Source organism: Drosophila novamexicana, unplaced genomic scaffold (assembly GCF_003285875.2).
Source record: "Drosophila novamexicana strain 15010-1031.04,08,12 unplaced genomic scaffold, DnovRS2.1 tig00001151-arrow-arrow-pilon, whole genome shotgun sequence".
In the NCBI taxonomy this organism is placed as follows: Eukaryota; Metazoa; Arthropoda; class Insecta; order Diptera; family Drosophilidae; genus Drosophila; species Drosophila novamexicana.
The window spans coordinates 454,068-473,248 of NW_020824842.1; the positions used below are offsets into that span (position 1 = coordinate 454,068).

The 19,181-nt window shown below is 42.9% G+C and overlaps 4 protein-coding genes across 6 annotated transcripts; 2 read left to right on the forward strand and 2 right to left on the reverse strand.

Moving 5' to 3' along the window:
- Positions 1 to 414: 414 nt before the first annotated feature.
- On the forward strand, positions 415 to 12,636 carry LOC115766420 (cytospin-A). 2 transcript variants are annotated; one of them, XM_030710343.1, is made up of 10 exons: positions 415 to 449; positions 7,259 to 8,060; positions 8,127 to 8,267; positions 9,326 to 9,502; positions 9,566 to 10,844; positions 10,914 to 11,059; positions 11,121 to 11,240; positions 11,312 to 11,639; positions 11,723 to 11,997; positions 12,068 to 12,636. In XM_030710343.1, exons 2-10 carry the CDS (start codon positions 7,713 to 7,715, stop codon positions 12,155 to 12,157), a joined length of 2,904 nt encoding a protein of 967 aa, XP_030566203.1. In that variant the 5' UTR covers positions 415 to 449; positions 7,259 to 7,712; the 3' UTR covers positions 12,158 to 12,636. The 2 variants fall into 2 exon arrangements, with proteins under 2 accessions (XP_030566203.1, XP_030566202.1); XM_030710342.1 differs by lacking the exon at positions 415 to 449 and having other exon boundaries at positions 6,957 to 8,060.
- On the reverse strand, positions 3,816 to 4,563 carry LOC115766422. 2 transcript variants are annotated; one of them, XM_030710345.1, is made up of 2 exons: positions 4,183 to 4,563; positions 3,816 to 4,112 (listed from the first exon to the last, which is right to left on the reverse strand). In XM_030710345.1, exons 1-2 carry the CDS (start codon positions 4,403 to 4,405, stop codon positions 4,027 to 4,029), a joined length of 309 nt encoding a protein of 102 aa, XP_030566205.1. In that variant the 5' UTR covers positions 4,406 to 4,563; the 3' UTR covers positions 3,816 to 4,026. The 2 variants fall into 2 exon arrangements, with proteins under 2 accessions (XP_030566205.1, XP_030566204.1); XM_030710344.1 differs by having other exon boundaries at positions 3,816 to 4,119; positions 4,183 to 4,551.
- Positions 12,637 to 14,806: 2,170 nt separating the features above from the next.
- Positions 14,807 to 16,307, forward strand: LOC115766486 (protein LST8 homolog). Its single transcript, XM_030710447.1, has 3 exons — positions 14,807 to 15,017; positions 15,081 to 15,912; positions 16,109 to 16,307. The coding sequence occupies exons 1-2, from the start codon at positions 14,901 to 14,903 to the stop codon at positions 15,909 to 15,911; spliced, it is 948 nt and encodes a 315-aa protein (XP_030566307.1). The 5' UTR covers positions 14,807 to 14,900; the 3' UTR covers position 15,912; positions 16,109 to 16,307.
- A 38-nt stretch (positions 16,308 to 16,345) lies between these two features.
- Positions 16,346 to 18,922, reverse strand: LOC115766485 (ADP-ribosylation factor-binding protein GGA1). Its single transcript, XM_030710446.1, has 5 exons — positions 18,789 to 18,922; positions 18,553 to 18,713; positions 17,851 to 18,445; positions 16,824 to 17,791; positions 16,346 to 16,752 (listed from the first exon to the last, which is right to left on the reverse strand). The coding sequence occupies exons 1-5, from the start codon at positions 18,823 to 18,825 to the stop codon at positions 16,540 to 16,542; spliced, it is 1,974 nt and encodes a 657-aa protein (XP_030566306.1). The 5' UTR covers positions 18,826 to 18,922; the 3' UTR covers positions 16,346 to 16,539.
- Positions 18,923 to 19,181: the final 259 nt, after the last annotated feature.

A 19,181-nucleotide genomic window follows, 5' to 3' on the forward strand; every position in this document is an offset into this window, starting at 1 on the left:
TGCGCAACGCTGCCGACGTCGCAGTCGATGCCTATGGGTGCTGCAGCAGCTGTGTATAAAACATAAATGTGTTTTTTTTGTTCTTCAAATATATACAAATTGTAATGTATATAGTATAGATGTGTATGCACATAGTACATGAGTTATTTATGTGCTCTCCTTTTTATTTATTTGTTTTTTAGTGCAGTTGCAGAAGAGAGAGAAAGAGAGAGAGAGAGAGAGAGACGGTGTGTGTCTTAAACAACGTGCTCGTCTAACGGCATTTAAGTTTGTTAGCAATTACAAAAGCAAAGTCAAAGTGCATATGCTGCAAGCACACATATAAACGCATATATATATGTATAATTATACGTATATATATGTGTACATTTATGTGTATTGTGTGTACCGTACCGTTGATTGATTATTACTGTTGATTGCAGCTGCCTCCAACATTGCATCTCTTGCGGGTAAGTGTTGAACAATTATGACAATTTGTAGCTATCTTTATTTCTCTTTACCCATCTCTGGCTGGCGAAATTGACTTTAAAGATCATTAAAAACGCATTAACTATATAATTCGAGTGAAATTTTGTAAAGTTCACTTTCCAATTCTATGCCAAACAACAACAACAACAGCAAAACGTAAATCATTAACAATTTGTGCATAAATATTAACAGAAATGAGTTTAGAAATGCAACAGCAACACGACAAATGCCAAAAGCCAAAAGAAAAACAACAAAAAACGTTAGTTTCTATTTTTACCTACATATCTGAAGTAAAAATGAAACCATTTGTTAATAATTTATTGTGTTTGTTTTTTTTTCTTTTTTTCTCGAGAAACGAAAGGAAAACGTATTATAATATGTTTTAACAATCGAATAATAAAAGAGCATTATACAAGCGCCGCGAAATGTTTAGCATATGGTAGAAATGCGAACAAAGCGCGCGATAAACACCCAAACATAAACACACATGTCAACAGAGCATATTTCGAGCATGAAAACTGGAATGGGAATCGAAATGGGGGGAAAGACTCGCAAGACATAGTATACGGTTTTTGGTGACAACGAATAGGCAACACTCTACCTCGCCGTTTAATGACATTCAAATAATATTTACCGAAATATTTATCGATCATTGACGACCGATTTAATTCGATATCTATAGCAATCGATCTATAAAAATAGCTGTTCTCTACACGCATCTTATCAGAAAATAAATACCTTTTAGTAGAAACGCTAGTAGCCTAATAAAGAAAATCGCTAATGGTCGTCTATAAAATGCAATATGAGTTATCGGTACATTAATTGATCAAAAATGATCAGTAAGAACTATTGACTGCTTTAACGTTTTTATTAATTATCCAACAGCTGCCCCAGATCTGAACGGCATTTAAGCACAGTTTTATGGTAGATTGTTTGTAGCTAAATGCTGAAGAAAACAAAATGTTTTATTTATTATCTATCGTTGAGAGGCCGTAATTGGCTTCAATCAATTGAATATTAAGCAGCTATTTAGATCCATAACCGGCCATCCTTCTCGTACACCCCCAATTGTAGGGCAACGGGGGCGCACCAAAGCGTAACACTCACATCGAGGCGAAACCGAGAGACAAACCAACAAACTCGACTGAATGTTAGTGATTCTTAATACCCTGCACCGTTTAAATGGTGAAAATGCCTGTTGCATTCTTATTCTTGGAGTAGTTAATATAATATATTGTATTAGAGCATAAAAATAAGTGTTGACGGATCTATCGACTTACTTTTTTAACATTTTGTACTGAAAACTTGTCTGCAGGGTATCTAGCAGCCAAGCATGCCCAACAAAAACATTTCTACTTGCTTTTTTTTTTTTTAATATACTTATGTCATGCTCGCTGGTCAGCCGACTGTCTGACTAGTTAACTGCCCACTGTCTTTCTCAGGTGCCGCTGCCAAAGCTAGGCGTAATGCGATCCGTTAGTGCCGCCCAGCGATCATGGGCTGGGGATGGGGGCTGGGCACCCACTGCGGTGGGGGGTGGGGGTATTACCACGACGCCTCTAAGCAGCGATAAGTGACGTTTGCTTTCCGATGGTCATAGACCCCAACGAGTCTTCGGACCGGCTGGCCAAAAACCGAAACCTAAACAATAAAAAACATTTAAGAAAATAAAAAATAAAAACGTAAACGTAAAACTGCAAAAATAACGCACAGAGCCGACGCGGTTTGTGGCTTTTGCGGTTCCGGTAGGCCCCAAACGTCTCTTTTTGCTGTTGTCCGTCCGCTCGATAAGCCCACGACACGCTAGAAGCAATCGCATCTATAGAATTTGGTCTCGGTACCGGGACAGGGGCCAAAGACGATGAAAAAGAAGACATCAGAATGGAACCCGAGTTATCTAAGGTATCTAGCTGAGCCCATTCTTGGCTGCGACTGTCGGACTATCTGACTGTCTGCCAACTGCCAAAGAATACAAAAGAAACAGATATATGTATAAAGAAAATGAAACTCAACTGTCATCAATGACGGCATTAAGCCAATGGCCGGCTTCTCAGTTGATTGGCCCATGGGCCACATCATGCAGCGGCTGGGAAACGCTCCCATGGGTAACCCGACAATGTGAAATCGATACAGAAATGTGCCGTCCCCCATTCTGCTGTCGTCCACGGTAATCTTTCTCATTCTGTAGAGTTCAGTAGTTGACGCCTTTTGTCCATTACTGACATTCCAAGAGGCGACACTAATATCCATCAGATAACTTGCAAACAACTTTTTTGAACTCATTTTATAATTCTTTTCAATATGCTTAGGATTGTAAATATTTACCTGGACACGATTATCTATATTAAAGAAGAAGTTGGTCGACACATGTAGAAAAATATCCACATACAATATGCATATCAAGTTTATTTCTAATACTATCAAGAGTATTCTACTGGCTAAGCTAGGTTCCCTACTCCAGTTGCAGTTGAGAGAGATCCAAATCCAACAATTATAAGCTATGGTTCCATTCATCTAATCATTTTTATACCCTGAACCCTTAAAAAATGGGTATAAGGGTATATTGTATTTGTGCAAAATCCAAATGTATGTAACAGGCAGAAGGAAGCATCTCCGACCCCATAAAGTATATATATTCTTGATCAGCACCAATAGCCGAGTCGATCTAGCCATGTCCGTCTGTCTGTCTGTCCGTCCGTCCGTCCGTATGTATGAACGCAAGGATCTCAGAACCTATAAGAGCTAGAGACTTGAAATTTTAGATGTAGATGATCGATAACTTCCTTCGTTTCCGAGCAATCGATAAAAATCTATATCAATATTCTGTTTTTTTGGGCAATTTTGGTAAATAATAAGAGCTAGAGTCACCAAACTTGACATATAGCTTCTAAAATAGAATATATATATATGCATTTGATGTTGGAAGAAGAGGGTTCAGGGTATCCCCTAGGGAGCTCCCGACTAGAACCTCTTACTTGTTGGTAGTTGCAAATTGTGGAAATTTTGCAAATGAAATATTTTCAGTACGACGGTCAATTGCAAACCAAAACTTAAATGGTCTGTTCAAAGTTTTGAAAATATATGACGAAAAACATTTAATACCATAGTGAAAAAATGGTTAAATTTGGCCTTAAAAATACCAAGAAATGCCAAGATCTTACACTTTTCGAAGGTAAGCTTAGGCAGCCAAAAATGTAGATATATCTGGAGAGGCTGTTTCAGCTATTCGTCCTGATAAAGAATAGACTATATACCTCTCTATCGAATATTGTTATAGCCTCGCAGGTGTAAGGAAAACGTATTAGCCAATATAAGTAATCATTTATTTGTGCATTTTTTATTTGTATACCTTTTTGTTGAATTTTTAAATTTAGTTTTCGTTTGTCATTTGTGACAGTTATTTGTTTAATTTGCTTTGATGAGAATGTGGCATTTTTGTGGATTTGGTTTTATTAATACGCAAGATGATTTAGTGTTATTGAATCATGAACGATTCGATCCGGATTTCAATATAAATTAATTAGGTCCGCGCTTTAGAGAGAGCAGTTAGACGTGTAGTTACGGGCTACGACTTACAAGTTGAAGCCAGGGTTGTGTCTTCATTGGTCGCCTTTGCAATTTCATTGGAAGTATTGTTCGACTTACTATTTTCTAAAAAGTTAGCTGACGATCAATTGAGATCTTTTTGTGGGGTCAAAACTCTGCTGTACTTACGCTCAGCCTGAGATTCGATGTTTTCTCTACTGGATATTACGTTTAATCTGCAACTACTCCACAGTGTTGTCAGGGAAGATCCAATGTTCTCCAGCGCCGTCAACTTGTGCCCACCCTCGAATAGATCTGTTGGTTGCATGTCAACGTCTTTATCTTTTGTCTTGTCATCTGACACGGGGCCCCGCTTAAGGTTGCCGTTTAACATATTCTTCAAGAACGACATAATGTAGATCCAAATCGAGGAATTAATTTGCCACAGCACACCAAAAAAAATACACGTTTACTGTGCACCAAAAATTTTGTTTGCACAGAATTATTAAAATGGGACAACAAAAAAAAAAAATTACCAAATAGGTGAACAGCCGAACTGTTTTGGATTTGCCTTTAATTTAAAATGAAATAGACATTAGTCGGACAAAAAACGTCGAAGTCAAATGGGAAGCCTGCTTGTTAATTTTTAGATTTTTAAATAAATTTGCTTATCGCGCGCGTTGCGCAAGTGTTGTAAAGGCCGTTTGCACAACAGAATTGGACGACACGCCACGCATGCGCTGTTATCTAAATACATAACATTGCACTGTTATTAACGGCGCGCGCGCTGAAGCAAACATTTTGCGTTTGCAAACTACGGTCACACTGCTTGCAGTTGACTCGGTCAGAAAACGCGCGTCGCGTCGCGTTCGCGTTTGTTGTCAGTTTCTCAGCTCTTTTTTCCGTGCGCGCTGTTTTTATTCTCTTGTCTTTTATTTTTGTTTGTTTTCCCCCTGTAAATACGTTCTAACTTATTTACATGACTAGCACTCTGCTCAGTATGATTTATGTGTATGTGTGTGCAAAAAGAAGGTATACAAAAAACCTTTTACAGTTATTTGTTGCAAACAATTAAAGGCGCATGTGTGTGAGTAAACATATCGAAATCCGGAGCGTGTGTACGTGTCGCCATGTATGTCTCTTTGTAAGTGTGTATGTGTGTGTGTGTGTGTTGAATTCATTGTTAAGCGGTCGCAACGGCTCAAGCTGCTCTGCTGCTTGTTGTTATTCTTCAGTATGAATTACACGCATGACATTCATCAAGTGTTGCTGTTCTTTTTTTTTTTAATTTACATTCGTCTTCTCAGACGTAGCGACAATTTGTTGTAGTTGTTGCCGCAGCAACAGTTTCATTTGTAATTTGATTTAAGATGCACGCACACACGCACGCTTACATCCTGCTCGTATGACACACTCGCTCTCCTGCTGCAACATGTGCAGTGTTGCAAAATTCGTGCTAAATGTGCGCGCGTGGTATGCATATTTAATTATTATATTAATTAGCATTGAAACGCGAAATAAGTTCACGAGCTCAGTTCTCATTTCTTGGGCGGTAATTTGTAATTATCTAATGACAATGTCACTTATCGCAGTGCAAACAATAGATAAACTTAAACCACTCACACCACTGTCCAGTCATGTCTGCATTAAGACATACACATGTATAAATATGGCTATAAATGTACATACATTGGTGTATAATGACCCACGCACCTGATTTAACTCGCATGATGTTTGCCTGTAATTAACGAAATTGCGACAGTCCAACAAAAATCAGATTTTGCGTGCATGATGTCATTTTTTAGGTTTGTGTTTCAATTTAAATGTCGCTGTGTTGTCAAAAGTCGAAAGTCTTTAAGCAAAATAAACACAACATTTGCGTGTACGTCGTGTGGGCCGCAGAAGATTCTGTTGAGATGGAAAGATGTGACGGCAAAAAATGCGTTTTTTTTTTACGTCACAGTTGTTTCTATCTAGGGCTGCACAAATATCTATAAGACTAGGGCTATCAATTGATTAAAATAATCAATGTATTATAACATTTTTAATAATTTAATTTGTCGCCTATTTTTTATACATATGTAATGCGTTTACATTTTTGAATGATCTATTTAAATGATCAGTTTAATACGTCATCTTCGGCGAGCGGGCAAACTTTGTTACAACTCCTAGCACAACCTTAGTTCACAATATCTTCAATATTTGGCCGGCCGGCCATAAACGGGCTAGAAGCAGTTTTTACGATGCTTATGTATGAAAGTATGATTGGTTTGTATATATAAGAGATTGTGAGTAGTACTTCCCCATCTTATAGCACATTTCAAGTTCTCAATTCGCTACATGAGTAATCAACACGCTGCCCACATTGATGACAATGAAAAGCGAACCATATGAGCAAATACGCAAACAAACTGACACAAGCATGCATTGCATATACAGGCATATATGTATGTACGTGCGACATTTAACTAGACGTCAACGTTTGCAGTTTGTGTCGCATTTGTGCTTTGCATTTCAATTGCAAATTATTATTAATTGCATATTAATGATGTGGCCGTGATTTTTTGTTGTTTGTTTTTATCTTGATGCTTCTGACATGTCCGCTGTTAGTTAACATTACAGTGTGCTGTTATTCTCTCGCTCTTTTTGACTCGGCTAATCTTACATTCTTGGCGTCTCCCCCACTTACACACGCTGAGAGCGCGGCTCAGCAAAAACAACAATGCATGCGATTGTCAGAGTGAACAACAATAACCACGGCAGCAGCAACAACACAAACGAGTTATTGTTTTTAGTTGGCATGCAACAGTTGCGCGCTGTTTTATTAGCATCTGCTTTGAACTTTCATTCATCGTTTGGTTTTGCCACTCAATCGCCTTCACTTGCATTGCATTAACTGCGAAAATGGCTTGCAGAAATTGTACTTTCTTCTCTTGTACATTAACTGGCATTAGCATCGCAACATACCCACGTAAATAAATAAAATGAGCAGAGTGTTTAAGCTGACTTAAATGTGTGATAACAGCATAAACAGCGATAACGATTAATTTTAAGAACGATTAAACGAACGACGACGTTGCCAATATATCTTGAAGAGCAACGATAAATAAATAAAAAAAAAAGAAATAAAACAACAACAATAACAAATTCAATCAAAGTTGAAAGTTAATGATTAACGTTTTGCAAACTACCAACAAGAAACACAAACACGACAACGTAGCTAACAATTCCACAAAATGATTAAATTAAAATCATTATTCCGCAGAGGACAAGGAACCTCGAGTTCTGCCTCCTCCAATAACTCATCGCACAAGCAACAGCAGCAGCATTCCAACAACAATCGACAGAAATCACAGTCGAGCACATCCCTTAACACAGCGCATGAGCAGCAGCAGCAGCAGCAACAACAACAACAACAACAGCATCAGCAGCAACAATCACTGAACAACTCTGCGTCAGCAGCGACAACAACAACATTTTATTCAAATCACGACGCGACCTACGAACGCGGCGTCGATGTGGGTGACGAGGCTGCGCTGCTGCTGACAACACAACAACAGCAGCAATTGCAGCAGCAGCGGCGCCAGCCGCAACAGCAGCTGAGCAATACGCTGCCGCAAAAGAAATCAAAGTTTAAAGGACAAAAGCAGCCAAAGCAATTGCCACAGCAGCCACAACAGCAACAACAACTTGATCAGCAGCAGCAGCAGCATCAACTGATGACGTCCATTGCTGCTGTCCCAACACCAACACCAAATAACAGCAACAGCGGCCACAGCAATAATAATAACAACAGCAGCAACGGCGCATTGGCCGCATTGCAAGATGGCGGCGTTGCTGCCGCTGCCGCTGCTGATTTCTACCAGCAATTAGCAGCAGCAGCAACAACAACAAGTGCTGCAGGCAACGGCAGCAGCAACAGCAGTGCAGCAACGAACGCCTTTCCAGCCGCAGCAGCAGCTGTTGCCGTTGCAGCAGTTGCCGCTAGCAGCTATCAGCAGCAGCAGCAACAACAACAACAACAACAACTCATCAACAACGAGCAACAGCAACAACAACTGTTAGAGGTACGTTACGCTAAGCAACACAATATTAAACTTATTGAACTAATCGAATAATCACAACAATTCCAGGCTAACAATAAAATGCAGGAGCTGCACAAACAGCTGGAGCGACTTGGACGCGAGCAACTGCAGCTAGAGATGCGCATCACAGAGCTGCTGCCATACCAAAGCGAGGTGACCAAACTGAGGGGTGATCTGCTCAAGATGCAGGTAAAACATCAACAAGAAAAGCAGAAGAAAAAACTACAGTAAATGCTCGACAGACGGACGGCTTGAATTTGAGTGTTTTCCTCGAACCAAAATTGCAAACGTCTCAATTTTAAAGATGCAGTCAACCAATTTTCTAGAAATCGAACCTCCTCCATTATGTTCCATGTACATCTCGCTGAGCAGGACAGGAACTTATAAGTGAGCTTTCACTGTAGTCACCCAGACAGCGTGTCGGTTCGTCAACTAACCACAAAGGCTGTCAACTGTTGTCTAACTATTGCCTTGTTTTTGTTCTCGTTGACGTTGTTGTTTTTGTTGTTGTTGTCATTATTATTGTTATTAGTGTTCGTTTTGATCTGGAACTGACGTCGTTGCGCTTCGTTACTTTAACCAATTTATTGATATTCAATATGTTCCTATATGCTCTGCGCTCCTTTAATTGAGAAATTTTCGCTCGGCGAACGCCCCACAGCACAGTCAATGCTAAAAGTATGCACTCACGGTTTCACATAGTAAATCATTAGCCATACATTAAGTCGATTAAATGCCTTAAAAGAAACTAAACAAAATCTGCCTTGGAGTTCGCTTTGTGAACCTGGTTTTCCACATGCATTAACCCAGGCTTTGATTCAAAACTTGTTTTTTAGCATATAAATTAATAGCATGTTGTAAACATTTTCATATAGGGCTTAATTTGATATCTACTCAAAATTGGTTAGATAAATGGAATGGTGGGGACCCGAGATATTCATGCCTTGGAACTGAGTTTTACTCAAAAGTTGGTTATTTGCAGAAACAGATATATTTCATTTCGGGTATTTTTCATTTGGTAACTGGTTTTCTTAAGGACTCGGCCTATAATAATTCTGGATTCGGTTCACACCTCGGCTTGTTGAATGGACTATCATAGAAGGGTTTTACTGAATTTCACTTAGTTTTCATTCGCCGGAAAACTCTTGACACATATAATTAGCACTCAGTATTATAATTTTTTTTTTTTTTTGCGGCATTAGAAAAATATACAATACGCTCACCTGCCACACGCTCTCTGCTTACAGAATCAACAAGAGAAAACACAAATGGAAATTGGCAATTTGAAATATGAAAATGAATCTTTGCGCAATCGTTTGCGGGACGTTGTTAACTCGCCATTGTCGGACGCGGAGAAGCACCAGATCATACAAGACTCGCAGCGCTTGCATAGCTCAGCACCCGCCTCCATAGCACTGCCCAATGTGAGTATTTATATACCTTTAATCATATAGCCCGCATCTCATAATAATAACTGAAACACGTAGATAAACGAAACGGCGCATGATGGTACGCCATGCCTCACGCCGGACTGGGACAAGCACTCGTCTTCAAGTGAGATTTCAGTAGCGTGCCTGCAGGATAAGATCATACAGATGGAGGAAACGCACTACTCCACTAATGAGGAGCTACAGGCGACGCTGCAGGAGCTGGCCGATCTGCAGACACAGCTGACCGATACGCAAACGGAGAACGAACGTCTCGCCGAGGAGAAAGATGTGCTCTTTCAGTCGCTGTGCCGTCAGACGGAAATGCTTAATGAGTCGCGCACACAGATCAACACATTGCAGGAGCTCCTCCTGCGCGACACAAAGCAGGCGGCCGAGGTGTCCACCTCGGAGCGGGAGAAGAAGCTCCTTGATCTGATACAGACGTCGCAGGAGGAACGCGAGACTTTGCTGCTCAAGCAGGAGGAGCTAAACGCGGAGCTGTCCGAGCTGCGGCAATCGCGCGACGCCGTGCAGCTGGAGCAGCAGCGACAGCGTGAACGCAACGCGCTTCTCGATTCACAGCTGGATGCGGCCAATGCGGAACGCAAGCAGAGCGAAGCGCAACTCTCGTTGGCCAATGAGGAGATCTCACAGCGTGCCATTGAGATAAGCAGGCTGAGCACATTGTTGGAAAATGCGCGCTCTAAGATCGAAGAGCTGGAAGCGGATCTGGCGCGTGGGGATAAGACTGATCTTAGCGATGTGCTCGATGCGGCACGCCGGGAGAAAGATACGCTTGAGGAGCGTCTGGCCGAGCTACAGGATCAGTGGTCGCGCAGCCAGGCGGAGTTGCGTCGATTGCGCGAGCAAGTGGCTGGTCTCAGCGAGGAATGCAAGGTAGCCAAAAATAATGCCAAGTGCGCTGTCTCACATCTCGAGTATCGGCTGGAGCAGCTGCAATGCGAAAAGGATAAACTGGCCGGCGATTGCCAGACACTGGAGGAGCGTGTCGCCGAGCTGCAGGTGCAGTGCAAATGCCATCAGGAGGACAAGGCACAGCTCCAGGAGCTGCTAAGCGAAACGCAGCGACATTTGGGCGATGTGCAGCTGCAGCTTAGCGATAGCGAATCCCGCCTAGAAAAGGAGACACAGCTGCGCAAACGCGACGCTGACGAATGGCAACAATTTCAGGCGGATCTCCTAATGACAGTGCGTGTTGCCAACGATTTCAAGACTGAGGCGCTCAGCGCACGCGAGCAGCTGGTGCTCGATAACAAGACGCAAAAGGAAAAGATCCGGCTACTCGAACAGCAGCTGGAAAAGTTAACCAAGCAACGTAAGTAACCAAAACAAACAACTGTTTCGCAAGGAAATTCGATGTACCTACTATCGCACTTCCTTACAGAAATGCAGCAGACGGAGACGCAGCAATCGGTGCTGTCCAGTGTGCAGCAGGAGATGGCCTCACGGCGCAGTAAACTCAGCTTTAGTCGGCAGGATTCGCGTCTCTCTGTCAAAACGCTGATCGAGAGCATCGAGAACAACAAACAGGTGAGTGAGTCAATGTCTTTCACAAACTGCGCCAACTAATCTCTTCCGTTCCATACTACAGCAGGGCAAGTCGGACGAGACCGAATCGCATTATAGCTCAACGTCCAGCTTGAATAGCGGCACGCCCGAAACTGGCAACACGCCCATTATACTGCCCGTAACCAGCGACTGGCACGACAGCGTATGTATTTTTAAATACCATAATGTGTGCTCCTAATTAAATAACAATTTTTATTTTATTCATCCGTACAGCTGCGCTTGCCCGTGCTGCAGAGCAGCAATCTACATGTGAATGTTAATGCAGCAACAGCAGCAGCTGCAACACCCACAACAACAGCAGCTAACACTACCAAAGCAACACAGCAGCAGCAGCAGCAGCAGCCGCCGCCGCCGCAACTGCAGCAGCAATTGTCGCAACAGTCAATGACAAGTGCGACATCATCCTCGCAGCCCTCCACACCAAACACGCCCAGCAGCTTGCAACAGCAGCCGCCCAGTCTGACAACGCCAGTGCAGACGCCCACCAGCGCGCTCGTGAGCAGCCTTAGTTTTGGCAACGTCTCAAAATCCTTCATCAGCGGTAGGTAGTCGCATCCAGCTGGCCCATATCTATGGATAGTTTATTCGATTTATTATTAATGTAATATTTATGGCCTGTTGCAGGTGAGCGCAAGGATCCGCTCAATATGCTGGCCAAAAACGGTGGCTCAAAGCGAAATGCGCTGCTCAAGTGGTGCCAGAATAAAACCGTTGGCTATCGCAACATTGACATCACGAACTTCAGCTCGTCGTGGAACGATGGGCTCGCATTCTGCGCCATACTACATTCCTATCTGCCGGATCGCATACCCTACGACACACTCAGTCCGACCAACAAGCGGCGCAACTTTTCGCTAGCCTTTGCCGCCGCCGAGTCGGTGGGCATTGGCACCACTCTGGTGGGTACACTCGGTTCTGTCATTCGCTATAAATTTCCTAATTAATCGGTCTTAATGTATCATCGCGCAGAACATCAATGACATGTGTCAAATTGAGCGACCTGACTGGACGCAGGTCATGTCTTATGTAACTGCTATCTACAAGTACTTCGAGACGTAAGGCGACATCGAACTGAATCTGGAGCGGATGTGCACACACCTTTTGTATATGTATTTTCTCACTCTTTCGTAATTTGGGGGCAACTATTTATTTACCACAAGTATCCACGCATTTGGCGCCCAGGCCCAGCAATTATTTTGTCGCGAATTCTAGCCTAAACAAAGCAGATTCTTGACCATAGTGTGTACTATGCTTATCTTTTATTTTCTTGAACCTTTTTTTTTTTTTCGTGCAACTTTTTGTTTACTCATAATATAGTTATTAGTATGTATTGTCAGGTTTATACGTTTGCGCTGCAGTTGAGGCAAATTTAAATAATTATTGTCAAATCGCCGATTTCAGAGTTTATTTTATATACATACGCATACGCATATACATATATATACGAGCATAGGAAACCTAGAGAAATCGAATGGCCGATTAGCTTTAGTATATTTATTATAAAACAAGAATATTATTTTAAACTCTACGAACATTAAACTGTAATTATTTAAATAGACTTTTTTTCTTTGTGAAGTGAATAGTTTTTTTTTGCCCATATCCCCCCACGGAATATATATGTATGTACGTATGTACGTATGTATGTATATTCCCGTCACAGTTTTAAAGCCACAGTTAAAGGGTTATTAATCACATGCTCAGTGACTGAGTATCTATTACTGGGTATCTCACAGTCAGTTGCACTCAACTGCAGTGTTTGTTTCGATCTTCAGTGCAAAAAATACCATCGTAAGCAAAATAAATGGAAACTTCGAAAACTACATGTTTGAAAATGATTATATATTTAGTTAATATAATCACTTGTCGCTTATTTTCTATAGTTCTCTCATTGGATTGAGAACTGCCCGCTCTTCATCATTGAAACATCCACTTTTTATCCCAATCCGCAATTCGCCCTTCCGTTCTGCAGCGCGCCAACATATTTCGGCGTATGAAGCTTAACGATAACATGCTTCCGGGAGTTAATAGTGATGGAGAAGTGCTGTCCTTCGGCCTCCATTATGAATCTGTGTCGCCGCCCGCTGCACGGAATGCGGGCCTGTATAGTTTCCAGGACCTCCCGTGGAAGTCGCCTGTCCAGCACATGGAGTGTCCATTCCGATGGTGCAAGAATTCATTTCTCCTGAACTGCGCTTTTGGCGACCCCATTGACCGGGTGGACTGTCGAGGCTGTCATCCCAGGTGGAGTTACCTGCATGGACGAGGAAATCTTCTGGTCCGACTCTAACAATGGCCCCACGACGCCAGCTGGCGTTTGATCATTCTGCTTCGACAGATCTCTACGAAGAGCTGATAGGGACGTCGGCTGCGCTGGAATCACGGACGTTAGAGGGCCGAGCCACGCCTTCATTTTGTCTTCTGTCCCACACAGTAAGTCCATGCCAAGGACGACATCATACAAAACGGTGGGCAGCACCAACATCAGCATCATCACTTGCTGTGGCTCCAGGCAAGAGTCTACCTTTCTGGACCCTTCAGCAAGGCATATTTGTGTGGCCACCGCTTGCCGCCTCTGAGCTTAGCATGCTGATGCGAGATGCTCCCGTATCGATTCTGACCCAGAGAACGATGCAGCTGAAACGATTTCGCTTCTTGGATCATTTGATTACTCATATTGGTTAATGCTCTTGTGCGCAGCAGAAAGTTCTTTGCGACTTGTCTTTGCCTCCCTCGTCGCTCAGTATAATGCCACCGGCAAAATACATGCACATACATACACATATGTATGTATACACAAATGCATACATACATACATATATATATGCCTTTGCTAATAGCATTACTTGTTCTTGCCTGCCATTGGTTCATTATTTCTCACTTACAAGTTTTAATTCCTACAACTGCCGTTAGGTTGCAGCTGCGCGATTTTGATTTGGTATTTTCCTGTTTGAAGTACCGTTAGGTCGCAGTCGTGCTTTTTCGTTCCGAGGAACCGTTCGTCTCTCGGCAGAAGCGCCTTTGTATCGCCGTGTGTCTTCCAATGATTTACCGCTATTGTCGAATATGCTGGACATGGCATACATACACATGTATGTATGTATGTATATTCAAAAATAGCAGTCCTATTATGACAAGGCTTATTTGTGCACATGTACACATACATACATATATGTATGTATGTAATTTAATGGCTACTTAAGCTATTGTACATATCAATATTTTCCGGTCATGTCTTTTTCTAAATAACTGCCGGGACAAATTTCAAAAATTCTTCATCGGAAATCTATTCATTTTTAATTTAATTAATTTTGATGTATTAAATTATGTACATTAATGGACATTAATGGATATAATACATTTTTGTTGACTTGTAAAAAATTGTAAAAAAGAGAGACGCAGAAACATTTTTGAGCAAAATTTGATTGGATAACAAACTGTATCCCGTCTTGTCGTATTTTAACATTTTTGCCCCTTTTTTTATTTTTTTAGTTCGATCTGTGTTTTTTTGCGCGATATTATTTTTTATCACTGATACAAATTTGTGCGCCTCCATAATTGAACGAGAGTACTTAACGAAATACCAACAGCATTTCCACACCCAACGAAATGTTATTAAAAGCTACATTGAGGAGTCATTACTCAAGTGAGGAGTAGTTCTGTAATAATTTCAACTGTTATCTTCGATAAGTTCCATCGATAGTCTGCAGTTCTAGTAAGAATATCCAAATTCTTTAATAAACTTTGAAACACGGCAATAGCAATGATCAAATTAAACAAACAATAACAACTAAAGAGTGCTGCAATGGAAACGACGGAAGACCAGCTAATACTGGCCACTGGTGGATATGACCACACCATCAAAGTGTGGCAGGCGCACACCGGCAACTGCATCAAAACCATGCGCTTTGTTGAGACATCGGTAAGTGAAGCGGAGACTAAGTGAATGCACTATTTATATGTAATTGATATTTATTGTAAATAGCAAGTAAATGCGTTGGACCGCACGCCGGACAAAACTCGCTTAGCCGCGTGCGGATATCAGTGCATACGACTGTATGATTTGGAGTCCAATTGCACGGCGCCGGTCATTAACTTTGATGGTGTACAAAAGAATGTGACACGGCTGGGCTTTCAGGAGGATGGCAATTGGATGTTCACTGCCGGCGAGGATCACCGTGTGCGCATCTGGGACATGATGTCAGCTCCGCCACACTGTTCACGTGTATTCGATTGCCAGGCGCCGGTGAATGCTGCTTGCCTGCATCCGAATCAAGTGGAAATTGCGATGGGCTCGCAAAATGGCGGCGTTTACCTCTGGGACGTTAAGTCGGAAGTGCACGAGCAGCTTGTGCCCGAGGTGGATGCATCCATACAAGATGTGGCCATTTCTCCAGATGGTCACTACATGGCTGCGGCCAACAATAAGGGCAACTGCTACATTTGGCAACTGAGCAGCAGTCCTAGCCAGCATCTGAGCACAATGAGTCCCAAAAAGAAAATCCAGGCCCATAGTCGTTCCATACTGCGTTGCAAGTTTAGTCCCGACTCGCGTCTACTGGTAACCACCTCGGGCGATGGCACTGCCTGCATTTGGAAAACGGAGGACTTTACCAAGTGGCGTGAGCTCTCTATTAAAAATTACTGGGTCTGGGATGCTGCATTCAGCGCCGATTCCAAATGGCTGTTCACAGCCTCGTCCGATGGCATTGCACGCCTTTGGAAGTTGCACACCAAAAACTGCGTGCGCGACTACACGGGCCATACAAAGGCAATTACGGCTCTGTCCTTCAAGGACGAGATTGTAGCCGACTAACGTAAGCATAGCCTTAGCTCTAGCTGTAAACTTAGACAAATAGGTAACAAAAAAAAAAAAAAGAAAACAGTCATTTGCATTATCCACTCTGGCTGATAGGCCTGAAGCAGATTCCATCTTAATAAGCTTCAGGCTAACCAAATTCTAAATGCCCTTGTCAATAACTCGAGCAAAATACGATAAGAATTTCATTTCAGCCCGTGCGGATTATGAAAATATAACAGTTGGGATACTGAAGCACACGCTTGGCAATTTTTTGGAGGCAGTCGGGTCCCAGGCAACATGGATTTGGGAGAAATACTGAACTGAGTTGAGTTCTACCTCTGAAAATGCGCTTTTGCTTTTGTAGCGACATTTTTCATACATTTTTTATAAAATATACTGCTAATATATATATATGTATATGCACATATATATATATAGAAATATATATGTATAAGGGAATGCAATTTAATAAAAATCCCTATAGGCATACAATCAATGTAAGTACACATAAATACACAGTAATAATAATAATTTGGAAAGAGCTCAATAATTCAGTGCGACAAAGAAATCAATAGTGACTAGCCCGTTTTTTTTTTTCATAAAAGAAAACAAGGCGGCACGAAGAATAAAAAACGCGACGATCTTAGTCCACATAGTCGATGCCCTTTGCTACAATTGACTCTTTGATGGGATCTGGATCATCGCCCAGCCTGTAGCCCACAATGCATGTAACATCCACCGACTTGCCTGTGGGATTCAGCAGCAGCATCACTTGATTAATAGGCGGTGCTGGCCGGAACGGCTTGTGCGCCGCCATTGCGTTGCTCGTGGGTGGCAAAAGGAGCACCTTGCAGGGCTGCGAGCAGAGAATGGAATGAGACATGTATGTGTTCGTTAAGCTGCCAATGCGATGGATGAACTACCCACCTTTTTAACGCTCGCCTCGAACTGGAAGTCTTTGACTGGCTGGCGGCTTTTATTTTGGGCCGATATCACAATTACTGATACATTGCGACTGGGCCGCTCATCTGTAAAGTTTAGGCATAGAAGCATATCGTCATCGTCCAGCATAACACGCTCCTCGCCCGTGGCCTGAATATTATCCAGATCGATGCTGATCTCGCTAAGATGCTTGATTTCTTTTGTGGCAGCTGGAGGTGCCCCCTCAATCTTCTCCTCTTCCTTTGCAGGCTGCGTTACCTGCACCGGCACCGACTGTGCTGGCGTAGCGCTCAACAACGGCACATCATCCAATGCGTCCGCAGCTGATTGCTTTGCGGGCTTCACTTGCATGCGTTCGCGAGCCAAATCGTTGAGCGTCAATTTCTCGGGATAACGCTTAAAGCTGCCCATACGCTCCTGTTCTGGCAGTATCTGCTGGAACAGTTCCTCACTTAGCATATCAATTTCGGGCATTTTGCGTGCAACGCTGGGCTTCTTGGTATCATCTGCAGCGGCACTGCCATTGGCCAGGCCATCACCGGCAGCGCCGTTGCTTTCGTTTTCCAAAAGGCTGAGCACCTGTGGCTCCAGCAGCTCACCGCTGCCAGCATGCTGAAAAGGCGTCGCGCTTTGCTGTTGCTTGTCTTTGCTCTCGGTCAGAGCGCTGCTAAAGATGTCGCTTAGATCCGTCAAAGTATTGGGCATTGAGCTATTGGATGCAATGGTTGGCGTGGCCCGGGCTTCGCCATCGCCAAGCAGCAAATCCCCGAGCAGATCGTTGAGCAGTGCCGCATTGCTGGAGCCGCTGGCAACAGCTGATTTAGTTGTGGCCGTTGCTGCAGCTGTGCCTATGGATTGAATAGCTGGTGTAGTGCTTTTTTTAGGCGAGGGCACCAGTTGCCTATAGCGCGCCATAACTGCCACCAGAGCGCCATTTGTATCCAGCGTCTTTTCTGCGAAGAACATGGGTAAATTATAAATATATAACATCATGATGGGGAGCTTAACTAACCTATTAGCTGAGCATCTGAGTCGCCCAACAGCTCGGGCAGATGCTGGAAGATGGGTTTATGCTTCTTGCAGCTCTTGTAGAGCTCGCGTATGGTCTCATTGACATCATCATCGCTGGGATTATAGCTGTCTAGCATTTCGTTGAGCAGCTGCATGGTCTCTTGCACCTCCAGCAGTACGAGGCGATGCTGGGCGAGCAAATCATTGCGTCGCGCCTCCTGGGCCATGCGATATTGGAGCAATAGATTGGCGCGCTTAAAGTTCTCCGGATCCTGACTTTTGATCAGTTTGGCGAACATGGCCTCGTCCATGGTATTGAGCACGCTCTCCCGCTTGGCCAGCGCAGCGGCTGTTTGGCTGTGATCGATGTCGCCCTCTTTGCGCAGCATCTCGTAGGCATCCCGTATCTTTTGGCGCTGCGGAAACTCGGTGGTCCACAGCAGCAGGCATTCCATTATGCGCTGCTTCACCACAAGCGGAGTTATGGCACCATCATATTTCTTTGACACCAATCTTATCAGCTCGTTGAGAAAACGAAACTTGGCTGCCTCATCCTGGAACACGTCGCCGCATTGTGTCATGCATTCCTCCAGCAACTGCAACAACAGTTTTTATGACAAAGAATAATTGAATGAGTTAAATGGCATTGTGCGTGTGTGTATGTGGTTGAGAGGGTGTGTGTGTGTGTAGCGGTCACACCTACCGCAATTGCTCGAATCGCTTCGTTCACATTGGTCGAACGAACTTTGGTTACAATCATCTCCTGCGCCTTGTGCACCAATTGGGTGTTGCTGCGTACCACAATGCAAAACATTTGGACGCCTAGTTCGTCGACTCGTTCCTTTGTCGGATTCGTTGCACGATCTGCGTTAGCGGTGCAAAAGGGGTATTTACAACTAAAGAAAAATTCGAAACAGCTGAAGCTTCCGTGAAACTCACCCAGCATTTCTGTCATTATACTCTCGTCGGTTGTCATCTTTACATTAAATGCCGTTAAATGGATGAATTTTAAATACCAGTGGAAAATTAAGGAACGTACGTTTTCCGGCGATTTTAAACAACAATCATATTGTTGTTCTTGCTATTATTGTTAGAGCTGTGCATTAGTCTATTAATTTATCGATAGCAAAAGTATTTTTTGGCTTTTTAGTTTGCTGTTAATATTGCAATAAATTACTGGCGTATGGATAGGCATAACACTGCCATGCAAATGAAGTAAGGATAGCTCTTTGAATTTATTATTTATATTAATTACTAACATTATTGACAGTCCATTGAACACAGCCCAGTAGGCGGTATTTTTATTATACATATTCAATTGCATTTGTAAGA

Excerpts from the sequence above, each read along its gene's own strand:
- LOC115766422 (XM_030710345.1), bottom strand. The coding sequence starts at position 4,405 with ATGTCGTTCTTGAAGAATATGTTAAACGGCAACCTTAAGCGGGGCCCC. Across the intron at positions 4,113-4,182 it reads CATCGAATCTCAGGCTGAGC|TAAGTCGAACAATACTTCCA; the intron begins GTAAGTACAGCA and ends TTTAGAAAATAG.
- LOC115766420 (XM_030710342.1), top strand. The coding sequence starts at position 7,230 with ATGATTAAATTAAAATCATTATTCCGCAGAGGACAAGGAACCTCGAGT. Across the intron at positions 8,268-9,325 it reads GTGATCTGCTCAAGATGCAG|AATCAACAAGAGAAAACACA; the intron begins GTAAAACATCAA and ends CTCTGCTTACAG. Across the intron at positions 11,241-11,311 it reads CCAGCGACTGGCACGACAGC|CTGCGCTTGCCCGTGCTGCA; the intron begins GTATGTATTTTT and ends TCATCCGTACAG.
- LOC115766486 (XM_030710447.1), top strand. The coding sequence starts at position 14,901 with ATGGAAACGACGGAAGACCAGCTAATACTGGCCACTGGTGGATATGAC. Across the intron at positions 15,018-15,080 it reads TGCGCTTTGTTGAGACATCG|CAAGTAAATGCGTTGGACCG; the intron begins GTAAGTGAAGCG and ends TATTGTAAATAG.
- LOC115766485 (XM_030710446.1), bottom strand. The coding sequence starts at position 18,825 with ATGACAACCGACGAGAGTATAATGACAGAAATGCTGG. Across the intron at positions 18,446-18,552 it reads AAGCGATTCGAGCAATTGCG|TTGCTGGAGGAATGCATGAC; the intron begins GTAGGTGTGACC and ends CTGTTGTTGCAG. Across the intron at positions 16,753-16,823 it reads TCGAGGCGAGCGTTAAAAAG|CCCTGCAAGGTGCTCCTTTT; the intron begins GTGGGTAGTTCA and ends CTCTGCTCGCAG.